At 38.7% G+C, this 19,304-nt stretch overlaps 1 protein-coding gene and 1 pseudogene across 2 annotated transcripts in view; one reads left to right on the top strand and one right to left on the bottom strand.

The window, feature by feature from the left end:
• Positions 1-19,304, bottom strand: part of MSH3 (mutS homolog 3) — a 177,829-nt gene that overhangs the window by 106,203 nt on the left and 52,322 nt on the right. For both annotated transcript variants that reach the window (XM_070412256.1, XM_070412255.1), the window contains exons 5-8: positions 17,790-17,906; positions 17,382-17,499; positions 15,597-15,742; positions 12,522-12,688 (exon numbers count right to left, since the gene is read on the bottom strand). In XM_070412256.1, the coding sequence (XP_070268357.1) occupies positions 12,522-12,688; positions 15,597-15,742; positions 17,382-17,499; positions 17,790-17,906 (548 nt within the window). The remainder of the gene's footprint in view (positions 1-12,521; positions 12,689-15,596; positions 15,743-17,381; positions 17,500-17,789; positions 17,907-19,304) is intronic.
• Positions 5,141-10,002, top strand: LOC139008376 (galectin-3 pseudogene; annotated as a pseudogene).

Below are 19,304 nucleotides of genomic sequence, written 5' to 3'. Positions count from 1 at the left end.
CTCTAAATTCTGATTTTTATATGATAAGAACAGCTTATCAGGCAAAAAGCACCTGTAATCGCTTAACGGCAATCAGCATGGCCTAGAACAGGGGAGGGCAACCTTTTTGTGAGTGCGTGACAAAACCAGCAAAATCTCTGATTCAAAGTTCTTCTGCGTGCCAACCCTAATTTTTTGAGAACATGTCACGCCTACTTGATATCTCTTAAGGTGTACATATGTGAAGAACCTTGAAGAAATAATAAAATTCATTCGAGCGACAAAAACACAGTATGTGATGATGAAAAATACATTTATTTTTTCATGTATACATGTTATGTAAAATTATTTATTTATCTAAGATGCACCTACACTGAATTTATCTGAAAAATAAAAAAGTCAATATTAAGAAAAAAATTGCAAATGGAAGATTATAAGAGAGGGTTTCGCGTGCCAGCAAAAGTTACTGGCGTGCCATATTTGGCACGCGTGCCCGGGGTTGCCCACCCCTGGCCTAGAACCTCTAAGAACAAAAGCAGAAAATTTATGTAGACACCCTGAGCCACAGAGAGAACTCTGGAAGATGAAGCTGCACTCGCTACACACCTGGAGAACAGGCAGTAAGTTTTCCACTCCTGAGGTTAGAAAAAAGACATCCAATGAACACCTCACATTACCATAGCCCCAGGGAACTACTGAATTTCAGCACTGTTTTCTACACAGAGCCAATATTTAACTTGAAATCGTAGTTTTAAAAGATCATTCTTTATATCTATGTGTTTGCAGAGCATTGTAATCTATCAGCACTTTGACAAAAGTAGTATTTCAGTATATACATAATGGCAGGAGTGAACAAAACACACAGGTCCCTGAAGTAAAATCTACGCATAGTTAGCACAGAAGAAAAGATAAAATGGAAGAAAATATGCAAACAGGAAGCAAGATGGAAGCTTCTCTCCTAGAAGCACAGAGCCTTAGAACTACTAGAAACCTAAGGGAGCCCTTTTCTCGGCAGCCCCAGGAAAATGACAGAATGTGAATGTGGTGAGAGGCTAAGCTCTGTGTCTCTTTGTAGCAATAAGTAGGTGGGATGGAGGCAGAATATGACAATCAACCTGCAGGCCAGGCTGTTCTCAGTGTTCTCTGGCAAGTAGAAGAAATAGGATTTTATTCTGTATGGGTGGGCAACCTCTTGTCTTACTCAATTTAATCACCCACAAGTAAACTTTGTGATATGTGGGGGTTGATAGTTAAGAGTTACATAAAAGACTGTAAAGTATACTTACCTATAAGATAATTCATACATAAACGATACCCTGACTTAGCAACTAGAAATTGCTCAGACTTAAAAGGGGCAGTAATCATTTTAGCAAGTACTTAAAAATCCCCAATATTTCAGTCAGAACCACAACAAGTATTTACATTCTTATTTGCCAAGAAAGTAATGTCTACTTGAACAGTATTAAACACCTATCAACTTTCAACTAGTGTGAAACAAGAGGCAGAAAAATCTGGGCATCCAAGGAGGAGAGGCAGTGGTCTGACCTAACTCCAGGAAACAGCTCCTCATTAACAAAAAGTTCTCTAAAGCCACAATCCCCCTTACCAAAAACATTTTACATCATTACCCAATACCCACACACATTGCTAGGGTATTACTCTGTCTTTGCTGCTCTAACCAATTACTACAAACTTAGTGGCTTAACAACACACATTTATTATCTTACAGTTCTGTGACTCAGAATTCCAACACTGGTCTCAGCGGGCTAACCTCAAGGTGTCAGCAGGAGTGCATTCCTTTCCCGAGGCTCTAGGGGAGAATGGTTCCCTGCCGTTCCTGGTTCCTAGAGGCAGGCTACACTCCTTGGCTCATGGCTTCTTCCTCCACCTTCAAAGCCAGTGTTGGTGGGACAAACACTGCACCATTCTGAACTCTTCTTCCTCCTCCTCTTCCACATTTAAAAGACTCTTATGATTAATTAGGCCCACCTGGAAAACCCAGGGTAAGCTGCACATCTCACACATCTGCTTGCCAACTTTCTGTTCAGGCTGTCTGGCCTTGCCTTGAGAGTTCTCTGTCATAATCAGTCAGGTCATTCCTCCAGACTCCTCAAATGCTGGTTCTTCCTATTCCACTACTATCAATAAACCTATTACGTGTACACCCCATTTATGCTTTTCCTGTGGAGTTACACTCAATAACAGGCCAAGGAGGTTCCTTATTTAGATAAGCCCTGTAGCAAACACTTCTGAAGAGTAACTATCCCTATTAATTTATCATATTTTTAAATCTGGATTTTCCTATATATGAGTTAAGCACACTCATTAAAAGTGCTAACTAGGTATATAAAAACTATCAGTACCAAAAACACTACTAAAAATACAATGACATTTCCACCACAGAAGGAATTAGTATACTTTTTAAAAGGAAATCAACACAAAATAGATTTCTTTATTATTACGATTACTTTCTCTTTAAATGTTTTCCTAGAGACATTTTCCTACTATGTATGAGATTTATCTCTACTACTTAATGCACTCCCATCTCTACTACTACAATCAATTTTTAAATTCTAAGTTTTCTGAATAGCAAAGTGAATTTATTATGCAATAAGCATAATGAAATAGAATGGCACAGCAGTCAACTTATATCTTCTACTCTAGAAACAAGGAATAAGGAAGATGAGAAAGACAGAATAGAAAGAAGAAAAAAATATTTCCTAATGAGCACTATACTAGAAAAGTTTTCAAGTGCCAGAGATGAGGCTGGGACCTTGTGATCATCAATATTAATCTCTAATAGTTATCTAATTCCTTGTCCAGGATAGCCTAACCATGTACATTCCATTAATGTTTACTACAAGGGAATGTCCATGGAAATGTTAGGATGTCTAAACAAACTAATTTAAAGTGGCATTATTTTTCCTTAATTTTTGAAGAATAAAAACAATAATGAAAAAATATTAGGGAATTAATATGGTCTTCCCAAAAGATGTAAATGAGTTGGATACACCCATACCATTTAAATATACATTTATCATCATATATGTTATATGTATGAATTTCTAGCCACTACCACAATCTCTGTGTTTATAAAACCAGATCATTTTTTATAAGGAAAACAAATAGGAAATACTCATTATTCTCCTTATTCCAAAAGTCACTGTGTAATCATTCATTCATCAAGCATTTTTTTAATATATTTTATTGATTTTTTACAGAGAGGAAGGGAGAGGGATAGAGAGTTAGAAACATCAATGAGAGAAAGAGAAACATCGATCAGCTGCCTCCTTCACACCTCCTACTGGGGATGTGCCCGAAACCAAGGTACATGCCCTTGACCGGAATCGAACCTGGGACCTTTCAGTCCACAGGCCGACGCTCTATCCACTGAGCCAAACCGGTTAGGGCAAGCATTTTTAAGTACCTATTATATGCTAGCTACTATGATAGGTGCTGGGGACACAAAAATCACTAGATATAGCTTCTATCATCAGGCATCCCTTCTCAGTTTTTTCACAGGAAGCTTTTTTATCCAAACCTTCCTTAATATTGCTTTCTCTCTGCTGTTTTACCTTGGATTCTCCTTCACTTTCACTTTACATTACCTTTCTCCCCAAACTCCACATCTGTCCTGCCTCAGGCTACCATGCTCACTCTGGCAGAGCAGCCAGCCAAACTAGTTTCTACCCTCTAAGAAAATCACACTCTCTCACACCTCCATCTGCCTTGCCCAACTCCTCCAGGCACCAGTTACTCCATAAGACCTTAATAATTGGCACTTTCATTGTAATTGTTTACTTCCCTGGCTACCACCCCTTAGACCAGTGGTCGGCAAACTGCGGCTCGGGAGCAACATGCGGCTCTTTGGCCCCTTGAATGTGGCTCTTACACAAAATACCATGTGCAGGCGCGCATGTACAGTGAGATTGAAACTTCGTGACCCATGTGCAGAAGTCGGTATTTTGTGCAAGAGCCACACTCAAGGGGCCAAAGAGCCGCATGTGGCTCACGAGCCGCAGTTTGCCGACCACTGCTTAGACTATAAGAATCTGGAAGGTAGGGATCTTATTCATTTTTATATCTTCACCATCTAGCAATGATCTTGGCACACAGTAAGCACCCCATCAATATTTTTAAGAATGAATGAATGAATGCTGATGTGCAACTCAGAGAATGTACAGGTTGAGAATCTACTGGAAATATCTATGAATATAGATGTTTTATAGGGACAGGAAAGGGATAATCAATTCAAATGTACTGTTAGCTATCTAAATTAAAAAATAAACTTGAAGGAAGAATAAAATACCTTAATTAGAAAAGTGAGCTGTTATGAAAAAATGGCAAGTGACCCATTCTCAGGCCATTTCTAGATCTCATATTCATCATTTGTATTTCTCTAAACTCTGGTTCAGATTTTCTTTTTCATTCAAGCAATGGTCCCATTGATGTTGAATTTATCTAAAACGCATACAGAATCACAATGACAAGATAAATGCGACATAGACTGCCCCTACACATTTCCCTAACTCAGTGATTGGCAAACTCATTAGTCAACAGAGCCAAATATCAACAGTACAACGACTGAAATTTCTTTTGAGAGCCCAATTTTTTAAACTTAAACTATATAGATAGGTACATTGTTATTAACTTAATTAGGGTACTCCTAAGCTGGCCTTTGCTAAAAACGTCCTCAATCTGATTGAGTTATGTTCACTGAGGTCGACCCCTTCCAACTCTCCCATCCACACTCGTCTGTTTTGTCTATCTCCTTTCGTTCATCCTCTCTATAAGTCCAAACCATTTCAACATACCTTTCTCAATCCTCGACACTACATCTTCTTTCACTCCACAACGTTCCCTGTACGTGCACGCCCACAAGTGGTATTTTGTGGAAGAGCCACACTCAAGGGGCCAAAGAGCCGTGGTTTGCCAACCACTGCCCTAACTTAAGTCATTGCCCCTTCAAATTGTTGCCACATCCACAAGCACATTATTACTATATCCAAATGGTTTTTGTTAAATTAACACACAATTTTTAACTCAAATATCAACTTAAGATTTTTCTATGCCACACAAATTAATGAAATCAAAGATTTGATTCCTAATTGTACGTTTTTAGTACACATTAAAGCAAATATTTAACTATGAAAGTAAAAATATGTTTATTTGTGAACCAGTTAGAATTTACCAGGTAAGTAAACCAGGTGCAACTCGGCTCTACCTGTATAACCCACCTACAAACCGTCCCTGCTCTGGGGCCATTCCTCTTTCCAATAAGGACTCTGAACCTGATGTGTGCCCTTATCTCAGCTCTGAATTTACTTGGTGTTAAGTGTCCAAATAATTTTGATTTTTAGCTTTAATACCCAATTTCTTTTGTAATAAGCAAGGAATGAGAAACTTCATAAGAAGGTAGTATACCTTCATCATCATGACAGCATCCTGAAGCTTACATTTAATTCCAAAACTATTTATTAAAGATGCTAAAAAGTTTTTTCTTGCAAAAATATTTCAACAGTAGTAGTGGAAATTTCAAGAAAGAAAAGCTGAATTACCCATAATATCACCATAATGGTCTTTTTAAAGGAGCCTTTGCTAGCATGGGTGGGGGTCTGGACCACATTTGTTTTCTGTAATGTTTCTCTGTATATATTCTCAAGACAAACAGAAAGAGTAACAATCAAGATAATAAGGTTGATTTCCTAAGATTCAAGCTGAAATCTTATAAACACATTTAAATAAAGACATATAACCTAAGAAAAACTGATAGTTTATCGTTATTTAGAAATAAAAAAAATCTACCTTAGTACAAACTTTGACTAATAGTTATTCTAAATTACCCTATGTCAAATTACCATATGACAAATGAGGTTTCAGCAGCCATTAAATTCAATACACAGAATATACAAAATCCTTTGGAGACCTCTTGTGGTAAAACTTAAGAATACGCACACACACATAGACAGTATGTACTTTAAAATGTATATTCTATAATTCCAAGCCATTCTGCTTCCTTTTATCGCATAGCTTTATTATTTCTTCAGTATTAGTAAAATATCAACCAATGACTGAAAGAAATTGTTCCATTTTTACCTTCAGGTTTACAGCAGCAGAAAAAGATTCTGAGACACAAGAATCTTCCTATCATTATTTAAAACAGACAAGAAGATACCACCAAAAACAAAACAACTTTTCTCAAAAAGTCAATGCTATATTGTTTACCGGTTATGGAACATTAAGTTGGCAAGGTATGTTGTTCATACCTACTATTAAAAGCATTCCTAGGGGAAACCAAGATGGCGGCATAGGTAAACACCGGAAATTGCTGCCTCGCACAACCACTTCAAAAATACAACTGAAAGACAAAATAGACATCATCCAGAACCACAGGAAGGCTGGCTGAGTGGAAAATCTACAACTAGAAGGAAAGAGAAAAGCACACTGAGACTCAGAGGAGGTGCGGAAATATAGTGCAGAGGTACGGAGGCACACGGAAAGGGCTGGCAACTGAGGACACGGTTGTCTTTTTCAATCGGGAGGGAGTCTCAAGCTCCCAACTGCTCTGAACTCCAGTTCCTGGGGCGTCTCTGGGGACCCAGACTCATACAGGGAGAAACTGGACTCTCTGGCATCAGTCAGAACTCAAGGGCGGCTTTCTCTCAGAGGTGCTTGCAGTGATCACCTTGGGATACTGAGACGCAGGGCCTCTTAGGGTAGGACTGAGGAGCAGCCATAGCTGCTTGTTCCGCCCTGTTGATCCCGAGACCCCGCCCCACCCAAGCTGTGCGCAGAGGCTTTTGCATATGAAAGGCCTGGCCCTTTGCAATCTGAAAATTACCTAACAAACTGCAGCTGGGTCAGAGAGACCCAGAACTTCCAAAAGAAGGCCCAAGGCCCCACAGCGGCTTGCATTGCTTCACAGCTGGGCCTCATCTGGGCACCTCCAAAACCCAAACAAAGAAGAGGAATCTGCAGATCTCTCCATAGCTCCTGCTAGGTAGCCTCAGGCAGAGGCTAAATTAGCACCTCCTTAGAGATCCAAGAGCCAGTGTACCCAGTGGTCAGAGTGGGACCATCCAGATTTCAACTCCTCAGATCCAGAAGGGACACACTCAGGGGGCAGACTCAGTGAGCACCAAAGCCCCACTGAAGCAAGTCTTGCCCCAGAAGGGTGTCTCCAGCACAGAAGTTCTCCCACTGTAGACACAGCTGATTCTCACAGCCAATTGGCCTGGAGGTCAATTCCTCCCAGTGATACCTACAACAATCAAGGCTTAACTACAACAAGACTGTGCACAAAGCCCACAAAGGGGTGCACCAAGAGTGTCCACCTCAGGTAATTGGGGAGGATGAGCTACTGGGCTCTATAGGACACCTAGCACAGAAAGCCACTCTATCAACACAGGGAAGCATCAAAAATGCGGAGACAAAGAAACAGGTCACAAATGACAGAAATGGAGGAAAGCAAACTACTGGATATAGAGTTCAAAACCATGGTTATAAGGTTTTTCAAGAATTTTCTAGCCGAAACCGGTTTGGCTCAGTGGACAGAGCGTCGGGCTGCGGACTGAAAGGTCCCGGGTTCGATTCCGGTCAAGGGCATGTACCTGGGTTGCGGGCACATCCCCAGTGGGAGATGTGCAGGAGGCAGCTGATCGATGTTTCTCTCTCATCGATGTTTCTAACTCTCTATCTCTCTTCCTTCCTCTCTGTAAAAAATCAATAAAATATATTAAAAAAAAAAAAAGGAAAAAAAAAAAAAAGAATTTTCTAGAAACCACCGATAAATTTAGTGAGACCCTCAAGAAATCTAGTGAGACCCTTGAGGTTATGAAAAAGGACCAACTAGAAATTAAGCATCCGCTGACTGAATAAAGAATATTATACAGAGTTTCAACAGCAGACTAGAGGGTCGCAAGAATCAAGTCAAAGATTTGAAATATGAAGAAGCAAAAAACACCCAACCGGAAAAACAAAAAGAAATAAGAATCCAAAAATATGAAGATAGTGTAAGGAGCCTTTGGGACAACTTCAAGCATACCAACATCCGAATTATAGGGGTGCCAGAAGAAGAGAGAGAGCAAGATATTGAAAGCCTATTTGAAGAAATAATGACAGAAAACTTCCCCTACCTGGTGAAAGAAATAGACTTACAAGTCCAGGAAGCGCAGAGAACCCCAAACAAAAGGAATCCAAAGAGGACCACGCCAAGACACATCATAATTAAAATGCCAAGAGCAAAAGACAAAGAGAGAATCTTGAAAGCAGCAAGAGAAAAACAGTCAGTTACCTACAAGGGAGTACCCATACGACTGTCAGCTGATTTCTCAACAGAAACTATGCAGGCCAGAACGGAGTGGCAAGAAATATTCAAAGTGATGAATAGCAAGAACCTACAACCAAGATTACTTTACCCAGCAAAGCTACCATTCAGAATTGAAGGTCAGATAAAGAGCTTCACAGATAAGGAAAAACTAAAGGAGTTCATCACCACCAACTCAGTATTATATGAAATGCTGAAAGGTATCCTTTAAGAAGAGGAAGAAGAAGAAAAAGGTAAAGATACAAATTATGAACAACAAATACACATCTATCAACAAGTGAATCTAAAAATCAAGTGAATAAATAATCTGATGAACAGAATAAACTGGTGAATATAATAGAATCAGGGGCATAGAAAGGGAGTGGACTGACTATTCTAGGGGGGGAAGGGGGTGTGGGGGTGTGGGAAGAGACTGGACAAAAATCATACACCTATGGATGAGGACAGTGGGGGGGGGGGGGGGGGGGTAAGGGCAGAGGGTGGGGTGGGAACCGGGTGGAGGGGCGCTATGGGGGAAAAAAAGAGGAACAATTGTAATATTCTGAACAATAAAGATTTAATTTTTTTAAAAAAGCATTCCTATCCCCGTTGCTGATTTTTTTCCTTTTCTTTGTTAATATGGCTGTGATTTGTATCTCAGGTAGATAAAGGCTAAGTTTTATGGATCCACTAGCATTTAGAGGTGAAATTAAGGTAGGACCACACCTCACACAGTTAAGTAAAATAAAGAAATGTGAATTAAAAGCATTCTGAATGCTAAAATTAAATTAAATTCTAAAAGAAAAATAGACTAAAATAAAATTTAGATGATTATTGAAGTATTTTCAGAATGCCAAGAGATCTAAGTGTAAAAATAATGTAATGCTATCATAACCATGGAGGACTTCATTGGTCCAGTCTACTAAAAACACATAGAAATAGTGAATTAAGAGGACAACACGACCTCCCCAGGAGCCACACCCAGAGCAAGCCAGTGAATGCCGAGGGGCAGGGAAACTGGCAGACCGTTTTTCACTTAATGATGCCATATCTGGGTCTGGGAACCCCAACCCGCAAGGTTGGCCCGGCCCATGGGGAAACCAGCCTGCTGGGGCAGGAGGCTACCCCGGGCCGCCTATCCTGGGCTTACCCTGGACAGCCACCTATCGCACCTCCTGGGAACTACCCTGGTCGTACAGCAACTGCTTATCCCGGACCAAATGCACCAGGAGCCTACCCCGGACAACCAAGTGGGTCTGGACTCTGGAGCCTACCCTGGTGCCAGCCCCACTGGTGTCCCTGCTGGACCACTGACTGTGCCTTATGAAGTGGCTTTCCCTGGAGGAGTCATGCCTCGCATGCTGGTAACAGTTATGGGTACAACAAAACCCAATGCAAACAGACTTGTTTTATATTTCAAGAGAGGGAATGATGTGGCCTTCCACTTTAATCCGCTTCAGTGAAGACAACAAGAGAGTCATTGTTTGCAATTCAAACCTGAATAATAACTGGGGACAGGAAGACAGGTGATTTTCCCATTTGAAAGGGGTAAACCATTCAAAATCCAAGTAGTGGTTGAATCCCAGCACTTCAAGGTTGCAGTCAACGATGCTCACTTGTTGCAGTACAATCACAGGGTGAAAAATCTCAGGGAAATCAATGCATTGGGAATTTCTGGTGACATCAGTCTCAACAGTGTTTCACACACTATGATATAATCTTAAAGGGGCAGATACTCTTTTAAAAAAATGAAAATGAATGTAAACCTTACCCATTTAAAAGTTTCATGCTCACTATAAGTGAAAATGTTTGCCTTTAGTCAACAACATCCTTCTTATAAATCATCCATTTAGTAAGTATTCTAAGAGTTAAAAAAAGAAATAGTGAATTAAAATATAAGTAATGTTTCTTAAAGAGGGTTAAAAAAAAAAGAGGATATCCCCAAATAATATGAGAAACAGCTGTAGATGGGAGAAGGCACAGAAAGAAGAACAAGAAGGTCCAACATTTTTCTTCTGATAGGAATTCCAAAAGAGAATAGGAGAGAGGCAATATTAAAAGAAATAATGGCTGATAGGAAGAAGAAGAATAGGTTCCACTATAGCAGCCGTGGGCAAACTACGGCCCGTGGGCCGGATCCAGCCCGTTTGAAATGAATAAAACTAAAAAAAAAAAAAAGACAGTACCCTTTTATGTAATGATGTTTACTTTGAATTTATATTAGTTCACACAAACACTCCATCCATGCTTTTGTTCCGGCCCTCCGGTCCAGTTTAAGAACCCATTGTGGCCCTCGAGTCAAAAAGTTTGCCCACCCCTGCACTATAGAGAGCTTTCTACACTACACACTTTACATGTATTAATCACAACAATCCTATAGGGATAATCCTCTTATTATCCCTGTTTTAAAGAAAAGGAAATTGAAGGACAACACAGTTGAGTAATTTAGCCAAAGTCACCAAGGGGAAGAGTCAACTCTCCAACCCAAAGCCTATGTAACAGGAGCCACCTATGTGACCATTTAACTTCTGAATCTCCACTACTCCACCCTGTCCATAAATAGAGGTTAGCTGTAGACACTGCACAGAAATGTGGGTTGACTTTTGACTTTGCTTAGTCTTATATGCAAACAAAAAAATTTAAATGTGGTCACTAAACACAGGAAAAATTACATACCTCAATGATAACCAGAGAAATACAAATTAAAACAAGACAAAGGCAGCCATGAAATTTGGAAAACCCACATATGGTACCCAAAGTATCTTTAGTATGCCAAATGGCTTTTAAATCTCATTTGATGAATAAACATTGAAGAATATCACTAGGCAATGCTGTCTGTCAGCCAAATAATTCAGTTCTGGCAATGTCTTTGTAGAATGTTTTGATATTTTATTAAATTTTACCTTTATTGTTTTATAAAAATAAGTAGAAATCAGAAATGGAAGTGTTGACTCAATTGATCCTTGGTCAACATGGGTTTGGAGTGCACAAGTCCTCTTTCATTTCTTTCTTTCTTTCTTTCTTTCTTTCTTTCTTTCTTTCTTTCTTTATTTAATTTTGCACAGGTCCCCTTATACATAAATTTTTTTCAATGAATAGAGTCAGCCTCCATATCAGTAGGTTTTATATCCGTGGATTCAACCAACTGAGGATCAAACATGGTATTTTCAATCCACAGCTAGAATTGGAGGATGCGGAGGGCCAACTGTATGCATTGTTTTGCACCATTTTATATAAGGGACTTGAGCATGCGTAGTTTTTGGTAACCATGTGGGGTCCTGAAACCAATCCCTACTAGATTCAGAAACTTAACCAACTTGTTAAGTTTTAGGGGATCAAAAGTTATACAGTACACAGATTTTCAGCTATTTAGCGGGGTGGAGTGTCAGTACCCCTGATCCCCAAGTTGATCAGGGTCAACTGTATATCTGAGTTAAGCAAATATACACTCAGTTATTTTCTTAAAAAAATGAACAAAACGAAAGACATGAAATATTGGAAATAAAGTTTTAGAAGATTATCTTTTAAAATTTTTTTAGAGATTTTAATCTTTTTAGCTCTATGAAAGCAGTATCTCTTATAAGTCTACTATCTGACTTTTAATTATAAAGTCTGCCAGACATAGACCACAACCACATCTTCTTCCTCCATATGCCACAGTGCCTACCTCATACACTGCCTCATAAATAAGAGGTGTGACCTTAGATTTAATAAATCAAACTCATGGACACGACCACAAATTGAAACTTGTAGCACAGATAAGACATTTTCAAAGTTATGTAAACACTCTAAGAAATGAACTCTAAATTATCTCCAAAAACTGAATGTTATTTATCAAATAATATCATTAAACTCCTTTAGTAAGATCAACTTCTAAAGGCCTACATTAAGCTGATATTATAGGTAATTCTGTTTTTCTTTAAAACTTTTTTTAAAATCCTCACCTAAGGATATGTTCATTTTGTTAATTTTTTTTTTTTTTTTTTTTAGAGAGAATAAAAACATTGGTGTGAGAGAGAAACATTGATCGGCCACCTCCTGTACATACCCCGACTGGGAATTGAACCTGAAACCTAGGTATGTGCCCTGACCGGGAATCAAACCTGCAACCTTTTGGTGTACTAGATGACACTCTAACCAACTGAGCCACCTGGCCATGGCATAAGTAAAAACTTTTTAACAACTTTAAACCTAAGTTTCAGAATCTTCATTGGTCTCCAGTGATGGGCCAACTTACCTCACAGCTGTGGCCTTGTGGATGAGCATCTCTGTTTGCTCTGACAACTGTGATGGAAGCAGCAGCTCCACCGGCTGCAGGTGCAATATCCGAGTTTCTAGCTCTGAACGGGAAGCAGAATCCTGGAAACTATCAAACACAACCTCACCTGTGGCAGGCTGCACTCCCTGAAAACAAATAAAAATGCAATGTCACAGAAAATGTATTTCTCCCAATTAGAACTACGACACAGCATAAGTGAGCATGGAAATAGCAAAGATGGTACACTCACTAGTATATACTCCGTTTCTAAAGTGTCTGAAATCTGTTTTCAAAGACTCTTAATAAGAAATCATATTCACCACTATCCATGCCATGCTAGAAGGGATTTTAGAGCAATACCCTGATCCTCCCTGATCTAACAAATCTGATGGAGTGACTGTGACAAGTTACCAAACCCTCAGTTTCCTCCTCTCTAGGTGGGACTAAACCAGCCTACTTCCCTCATAGGGTTATTAAAAGGCTTAAATCAGAAAACAAACATGAATGCTTTGTAAACTATAAAGCACTGTACAAATAACATCTGTCATCACTAAAAGTATAAAGTGACATGTTCCTAGTAACCTGGCCACAAGAGTAGTAGTAAATTACTTATCAATTATATAAAACTAATAAATAAAAACTATAACTCTTGCAAAAACAAAATACAACAAACTCTGAATGAACCCCAAGTAGACAGTCTATCCAGGGAATAACGATGATAACTAAAAGCCACGCCCTCTCACCCCAAGCCAATAATAGCAAAGATAAACTGGAAAAGATCGTGATTTAAATCAAGTGAAAAAAGTTCTCAGGTAATTTACCCAAAGTCTCAGGGCAATAAAGTGGGAGAGCCAAGATTCATGTAGTCTGATTCCACAGGCCACACTCTTATCCACTTCAGAAATGTATGGGGCTAGTCACAGACTGTATTAGCCAACAGGAGAAAAAAATAATCAATCCCTACACCCACACGTGCCTGCCGGAAAGTCAACTAACAGAGCTGCTTCTGAAAACAGCCAGGCATGTTCTAAGGAAAGTTGAAACATCCATACGCCCTAACTCAGCAATTCCTCCCCTAAGTATATACTCTTGAGAAACTCAGACAAAAGGTTTCATGTACAAAAAGGTTTATAGCAGTGTTCTCTGTATAACCCAAAACTGGAAAACCCCACATGTACATCAACAAAAAAATGAATAAACTGTAGATCATAAAATAAAATACAACAAAGCAAATGACAATGGAAGAACTACTACAGTAACACATGTAAATAAATCTCATATACAAATAGTACTTTGCAAAGAAAAGCAGCAAGACCCCCCAAAAAATACATATAATATGTTCGAATTTGTATGTCGTTTAAGGTGGTAAAACTGGAACAAAAGCAAGGAAATTATTACCACAGAAATCCGGATTACAGTAACCGCTGGAGGGAAGGGGCCCTTCTGTAAGCAGTGTTATATTTCTTGACCTCAGTGGTTATCTCACACTACACTGTATTTATACATCCTGTTTTAAGCATTTTTCCCCTTGAATATTTTATAATTTTTAAAAATCCTTCATTTTTGCTCAAGCAATTTCCTTAATTCTAGCCCAAAGGCCTTCCTCTAGTGTCCAGGTAGCTGGACTAAAGTATAATAATATACATATGTAAGTTTATCTCCCACTCTACAAACCTAACATTTATGAAAGCCATTTACAGAAGTTCAAGTAACAAATTTATCAGCCAGACAAATCCCCCTTTGCTTTTTTTAAATCAGAGAAATGGTCTATATTGTAACACCTATTACTCTGTGTGATAATGTGACGCTGAGAAACCCAAGTCAGTCTGTGTAAAACTGCATTGTCCAGGCTGAAGGTAGAGGGCCTGGTAGCAGGGGCACTACAACAGTAAAGCCTTTTATTTCAGACTATCAGATAATTCTTAGGGACTGACTGGGGGACATGCGACACTCCAAACCCAGTAATACTGGACAAACCCAGTATTCGGGGTAAAGGAAGGAGCGTTCCATCGCAGCCCCACTGAGTTTGAGAGGGCAGGGCAAATTCTGAGTGCCTTGTCCAATAAAGGGTTGGATGCAAGAGCCTAGAACTCAGAAGAGAGGTGCAGCCGGGACCCAGAGCTCTGGATATCATCAACCCAAAAGGGTCATTGAGGTCAAGAACAGGTCCCAATAAAACACTTGAGAGTTAAGTGTTAGCTTTGGCAGAGGGCCAGAGGGTACTTTTTAAAACACTAAGTTGTATACTAGCAACTCTGTTCTTTAGGCTGAGTTGGTTAGGCAAATGTCAAGTTACTAATACCAGAATAAGGTATTAAAAAGTACTTTGGAGACAGTGGGTTGTAAGAATTTTGTTGATATTGCAGCTAATTGCAAAATTAAATAAAACAAAAAGAATTACTTATTATTTAAGCAAGGAATCCTATTTTTGCTTAACCTACAACAGAATAAGGGAGTCTAACGGTTCTGAAGGGCCCTAAAAAGTCTAGGATATTGAGCAGAACTCAGGTAGGTGTGTAAACGGGCAAATTTATTCACAAATTGTCAAAAGGCAAGATCAATCAAACTCTGATTCACAAATTACATTTATTTGGAAGACTGATTGCATTGGCCAACTGTCATTTCTCCTCCCCTTTCCTATGCTTTCCTCCAAATCTATACACAACAATCCCATAATCATGTGTTTAATTTCAAACCTCTAGAAGAAACCTGTAAAACCCTTTGCTATCTATGCATACGTCGGTTTAGTGTTTTATTGCACTATCTGTATGTTGTTCACATCCATGCCTGTCACTGTGTCTGTCTTCAACCCTAAACTCCTAAAGCACACGAACAGAAACTACCTAGATCTCTCCACGGCATAGAATGCCAAGTATCCATATGAGAAAACTGTAGCTAGTAACTAAACATATAAAATTATGAGGAAACATTTTTTAAGTACAATTGCTTGAGATCATACTTCATCAGATATCCTCATTATAAACCATACATGATGCTCATATTCCGAGATACCATGAACATCTATCATTTATTCTTCACCTACAAAGTACTCACCACCATTCCAATGAAAATGTTCCCCTTCTTTTTGTCCTTAACATTGTCCTTATTTTCACAGATGCACAGAAGGTAGCTAGTAGAAGTATCAGTCATTAACTCATCGATATCTATAGCATCATCCAGCTGAACTAAAGGATTCACATGTAATAATTATTAAAGAAAAATATATATTCCCATTAATATTAACTGTTTTTCTCCTTTTAAGTTAATGGTTTATTTTTCCAGGCATTTTTGCTCTGTGCACAAATCTCCCATACAGCATTCATTTTTCTGATTTACTCTGATCATAACTATATGCCTTATGTCCCCCAAGATATAAGGCTCATGAGGACCCACAACTATTATCTTCTCGCTTCCAAAGGGCTTAGGAGAAACCCTCAGACCTTGTGGAAGCCCAAATGTTAACCCTCTTCTTTTCTTGGATGATGCTGAGACGTGAATCCTTAACAATCCCCTAACATTTAATTCCATAAGTCAAAGCATGGACACATTAAAATAGTATAAATTACTTTCCTCCTTTAAAGTGCCTAATAGCTCTCAGAAATAGCAAGAGAATTTTTTTAAAGACAGGAGAAAAGAAAACCTAAAAAGGAAACAGAAACATACATTCAGGCATATATATGTGTGTGTGTGTGTGTGTGTGTGTGTATTGAATCCATTAATTAGATTCTCAGAGATAAATGCTGACTTTAGACAAGGTCAGTCTGGGGACCTCCAATTTGGGTATCAGCAGATAAAAGCTATCGCAGTAGCAAAAGAGAAGCGGGGAAGAGTACTGTTTTAGGAGCAGGCTTCGATTAAGAGACTCAAGTTCAGGCAAAAGAAACAATAAAATTACCAATCTTATAGCCTGATCAGCTTGGAATACCACGGAGCTGTTAATGGTTTGGAGTCCATTTTGAGTGACAGCCATCCCCTATTCATGACATTAATAAAGCAAAACGGTCTTCATAATTTGGGTAGAAGCTAAGCAGGTCTCTAAATATGCAGATTTGCAATAAACTGTAATAAATATTACTTTCACACAGTATCATTTAAGACCTTATCTCTATATTCTTTTATTCTGAGACCGGACCCCATCCCACAGTACACATTTTAAAATACATGCTTATCTCATTTAATACATAATTTTTTGGTTTTTAAAAAAATTGACATAATTTTATGACTTTGCTAGTAAAGTCATTTTGTTTCAAGTTAACTCATTGAATTTATAAATGACCATACATTTTGGAGCAATCACGGTCCACACTAAGGATTCTTACAAAGAAAGTTCCACCTAGAATCCATTTTAAAAAATAATACAATTTTTATGAAGCTAACAATTAATGAAGATGGCCTATGTTTTATAAGCAATTAACTGTATGTTGACTTTGTACTTTTCTTTTCTCATTTTGAAGCTAAGAAGTTATTTTTAGGTCTTGTGTTAGAAAGATCTGAAGGAGCTTACAGGCCCTAAGTGCCTAACCACTGCCCACACAGGCCTGGGGAAGATGTGATTGCAAATCAGCTGATAACCTGCTATCATCTTGTATGAGACTGTCCTTTTTCTTGCTCTAAAAGTTTGATACACTCTCCTTTTACTATGGCATTTGAAAAAAAAAATGTTTGTTTCCAGCCATTACCAACCCTAGCTCTTCAGTAGCACACTGATCAAAGGTCAAAGTAGTATACCACCTCATCTCATCAAAAAGATACCCACTGAAAGAATAGATATTTTTTAAATGTTACTTAAAACAAAGATTTCTAAAATTTAAGAGAAAATTTCCTATTCAAAAAGGATATCTTCTCCAATAAGCGTAGATTTTGTATAAAGAGCAGTCAATTTCCGGGAAAAGACTGAACTTTTGTTGTCCCCAATGGCCTTTAATGCTGCTGTTTCGGTTTGCTTCACAACTCCTACCTTCAACAAAAATAAGAAATATTAAATATCAAATGTAATGAAAAATTTTTTAAACATGTTTTGAGATTTTAAAAGGCTATTTCTGAAACATTTACCTTAGTCTTTTAAAAATTTACCCTAAATATATAATATGTTAAAACTCATGAAGATATAAAGCTAATTATGCTCACTTTCACTTTCCCAAAATGCCAAATTCCAAAACCAGTGAGAGACTACTACAGTGCAAAACATGTTTTCACTCTGGAAGAGAATCAGATCCCTCTTTCCCACAAGTTGAAGCCAAAGCTGACCTTATATCCCTTTGCCACAAGGCGGCGCACGTGAACAAACAGTCTGTGAGTAGGTATGCTTGCTGTCATAAAGTTGTGATCTAAATGGCAATAAATATTGAGCTCCCGGGCTGCAATCTAAAAAATTGAAAAAGAGGATATCAATAAATTTCTATTTTAAGACTCCCTGTGTGGCATTTGTTCACTTTGTTAAAAATCCATCAAGGTATACACGTAGGATTTGTGTCCTTTGTCTGCATGGTATATCAATAAAAAGTTTAAAAGTCATTCCCTGCCTACAGTTAAACCTGATGTTTTTGGCCTTTCCCACGGCCTAACTTCAGGGTCAACATCTGTACCTATAAATGACTCAGAAGAATACGACAGGTCTACTTCTATATCCTTAGCTCTATCAAAACTTTAAAGGGCTGTGCTTTCCCTGTATTGGAATAAGTATTTGATACCACATGCAAATAACTGAAAATTAGGAGATACTAAGGAATGTATACATAATTATAAACCTACTTGGACATAGGGCTCCTTTGAGGAACTTGAGAAGAGAACCCCCTGGTGTGGCTAGCTAATTGATGATGCATGAGTGATAGATATGCAGAACCAGGCAGTACCACCTGACCCCTGCTTCCTTCTAGACAGCGCCACGGCTCAGAGACTGCCCACTAGAGCCACAGAAGGCTCATCATTCCAGTATTCTCGCTCCCCTCCCCCATCCTTTTCTGAACTGTATTAGTTCATCCCTGTAGGGTAGGGCAGAAAAACATGAGCCTTTACTGTGGTCAGGACTAAATCTATCATTTGACCTAGAGAGAAGGGGAGAGAACAGCGTGTCCTTTCACCCCTTCATTTATAAGATGCCAGCTACATATTTGTTCCTGCCTGCAGAAAACATGCTGACTGTTTCAGGGTCTAACTTCTTAACATTGAACACAGCATAATGTCACCTGAACTAGACAACACCACTTTCTGTCACAACAGTATTTAGGAAACTGGAAGAAAAAAAGTTGGCCAAGTCTTCACTTCCCACCCATGAGGCAGCAGAAGTGCCACCTCATCATCCTCTGATGGTGTGCAACCCAACTAGGCCTAAAACTATGAAATCATCAAAATCACCCAAGACTCCAACAAAGCATTTCCCTAAGCTTGCCATCAAGTGCTCAAATTCACTTCTAACCGTCTTAAGTTAGGCCTATCTCACATACCCAAAATTACAGTAAATACAAACTCAACTTAGACTAAGAAAGCAAGATGACTAGTATACAGAGACCTGTTAAGACTTCAAACATCTGTTGGTGGCTGGCAGAGTTAATAGGCTCTTCCATTAAGACTTAATAATGTTGCTGGCTGTGAAAATTCATAAACTAAGGGTAAACAGAGGAACTTACATCTCAAAAACTTTTTCTTGCTTAAATCTTCTTTAGGAAACACAGAGACTCACATGATTATGGTTCACTCATTAATTGATCCATCCAATCAATGTTTGATGGATGAAAAGACCATGGAAAATAAGTACCAACATTC

Source organism: Myotis yumanensis, unplaced genomic scaffold (genome assembly GCF_028538775.1).
Source record: "Myotis yumanensis isolate MYYU_CA2020_CCGP unplaced genomic scaffold, mMyoYum1.0.hap1 SCAF_4, whole genome shotgun sequence".
Lineage (NCBI taxonomy): Eukaryota > Metazoa > Chordata > Mammalia > Chiroptera > Vespertilionidae > Myotis > Myotis yumanensis.
The sequence above is the reverse complement of the archived record's forward strand: the minus strand, read 5'-3'. Positions and strand labels throughout refer to the sequence as shown.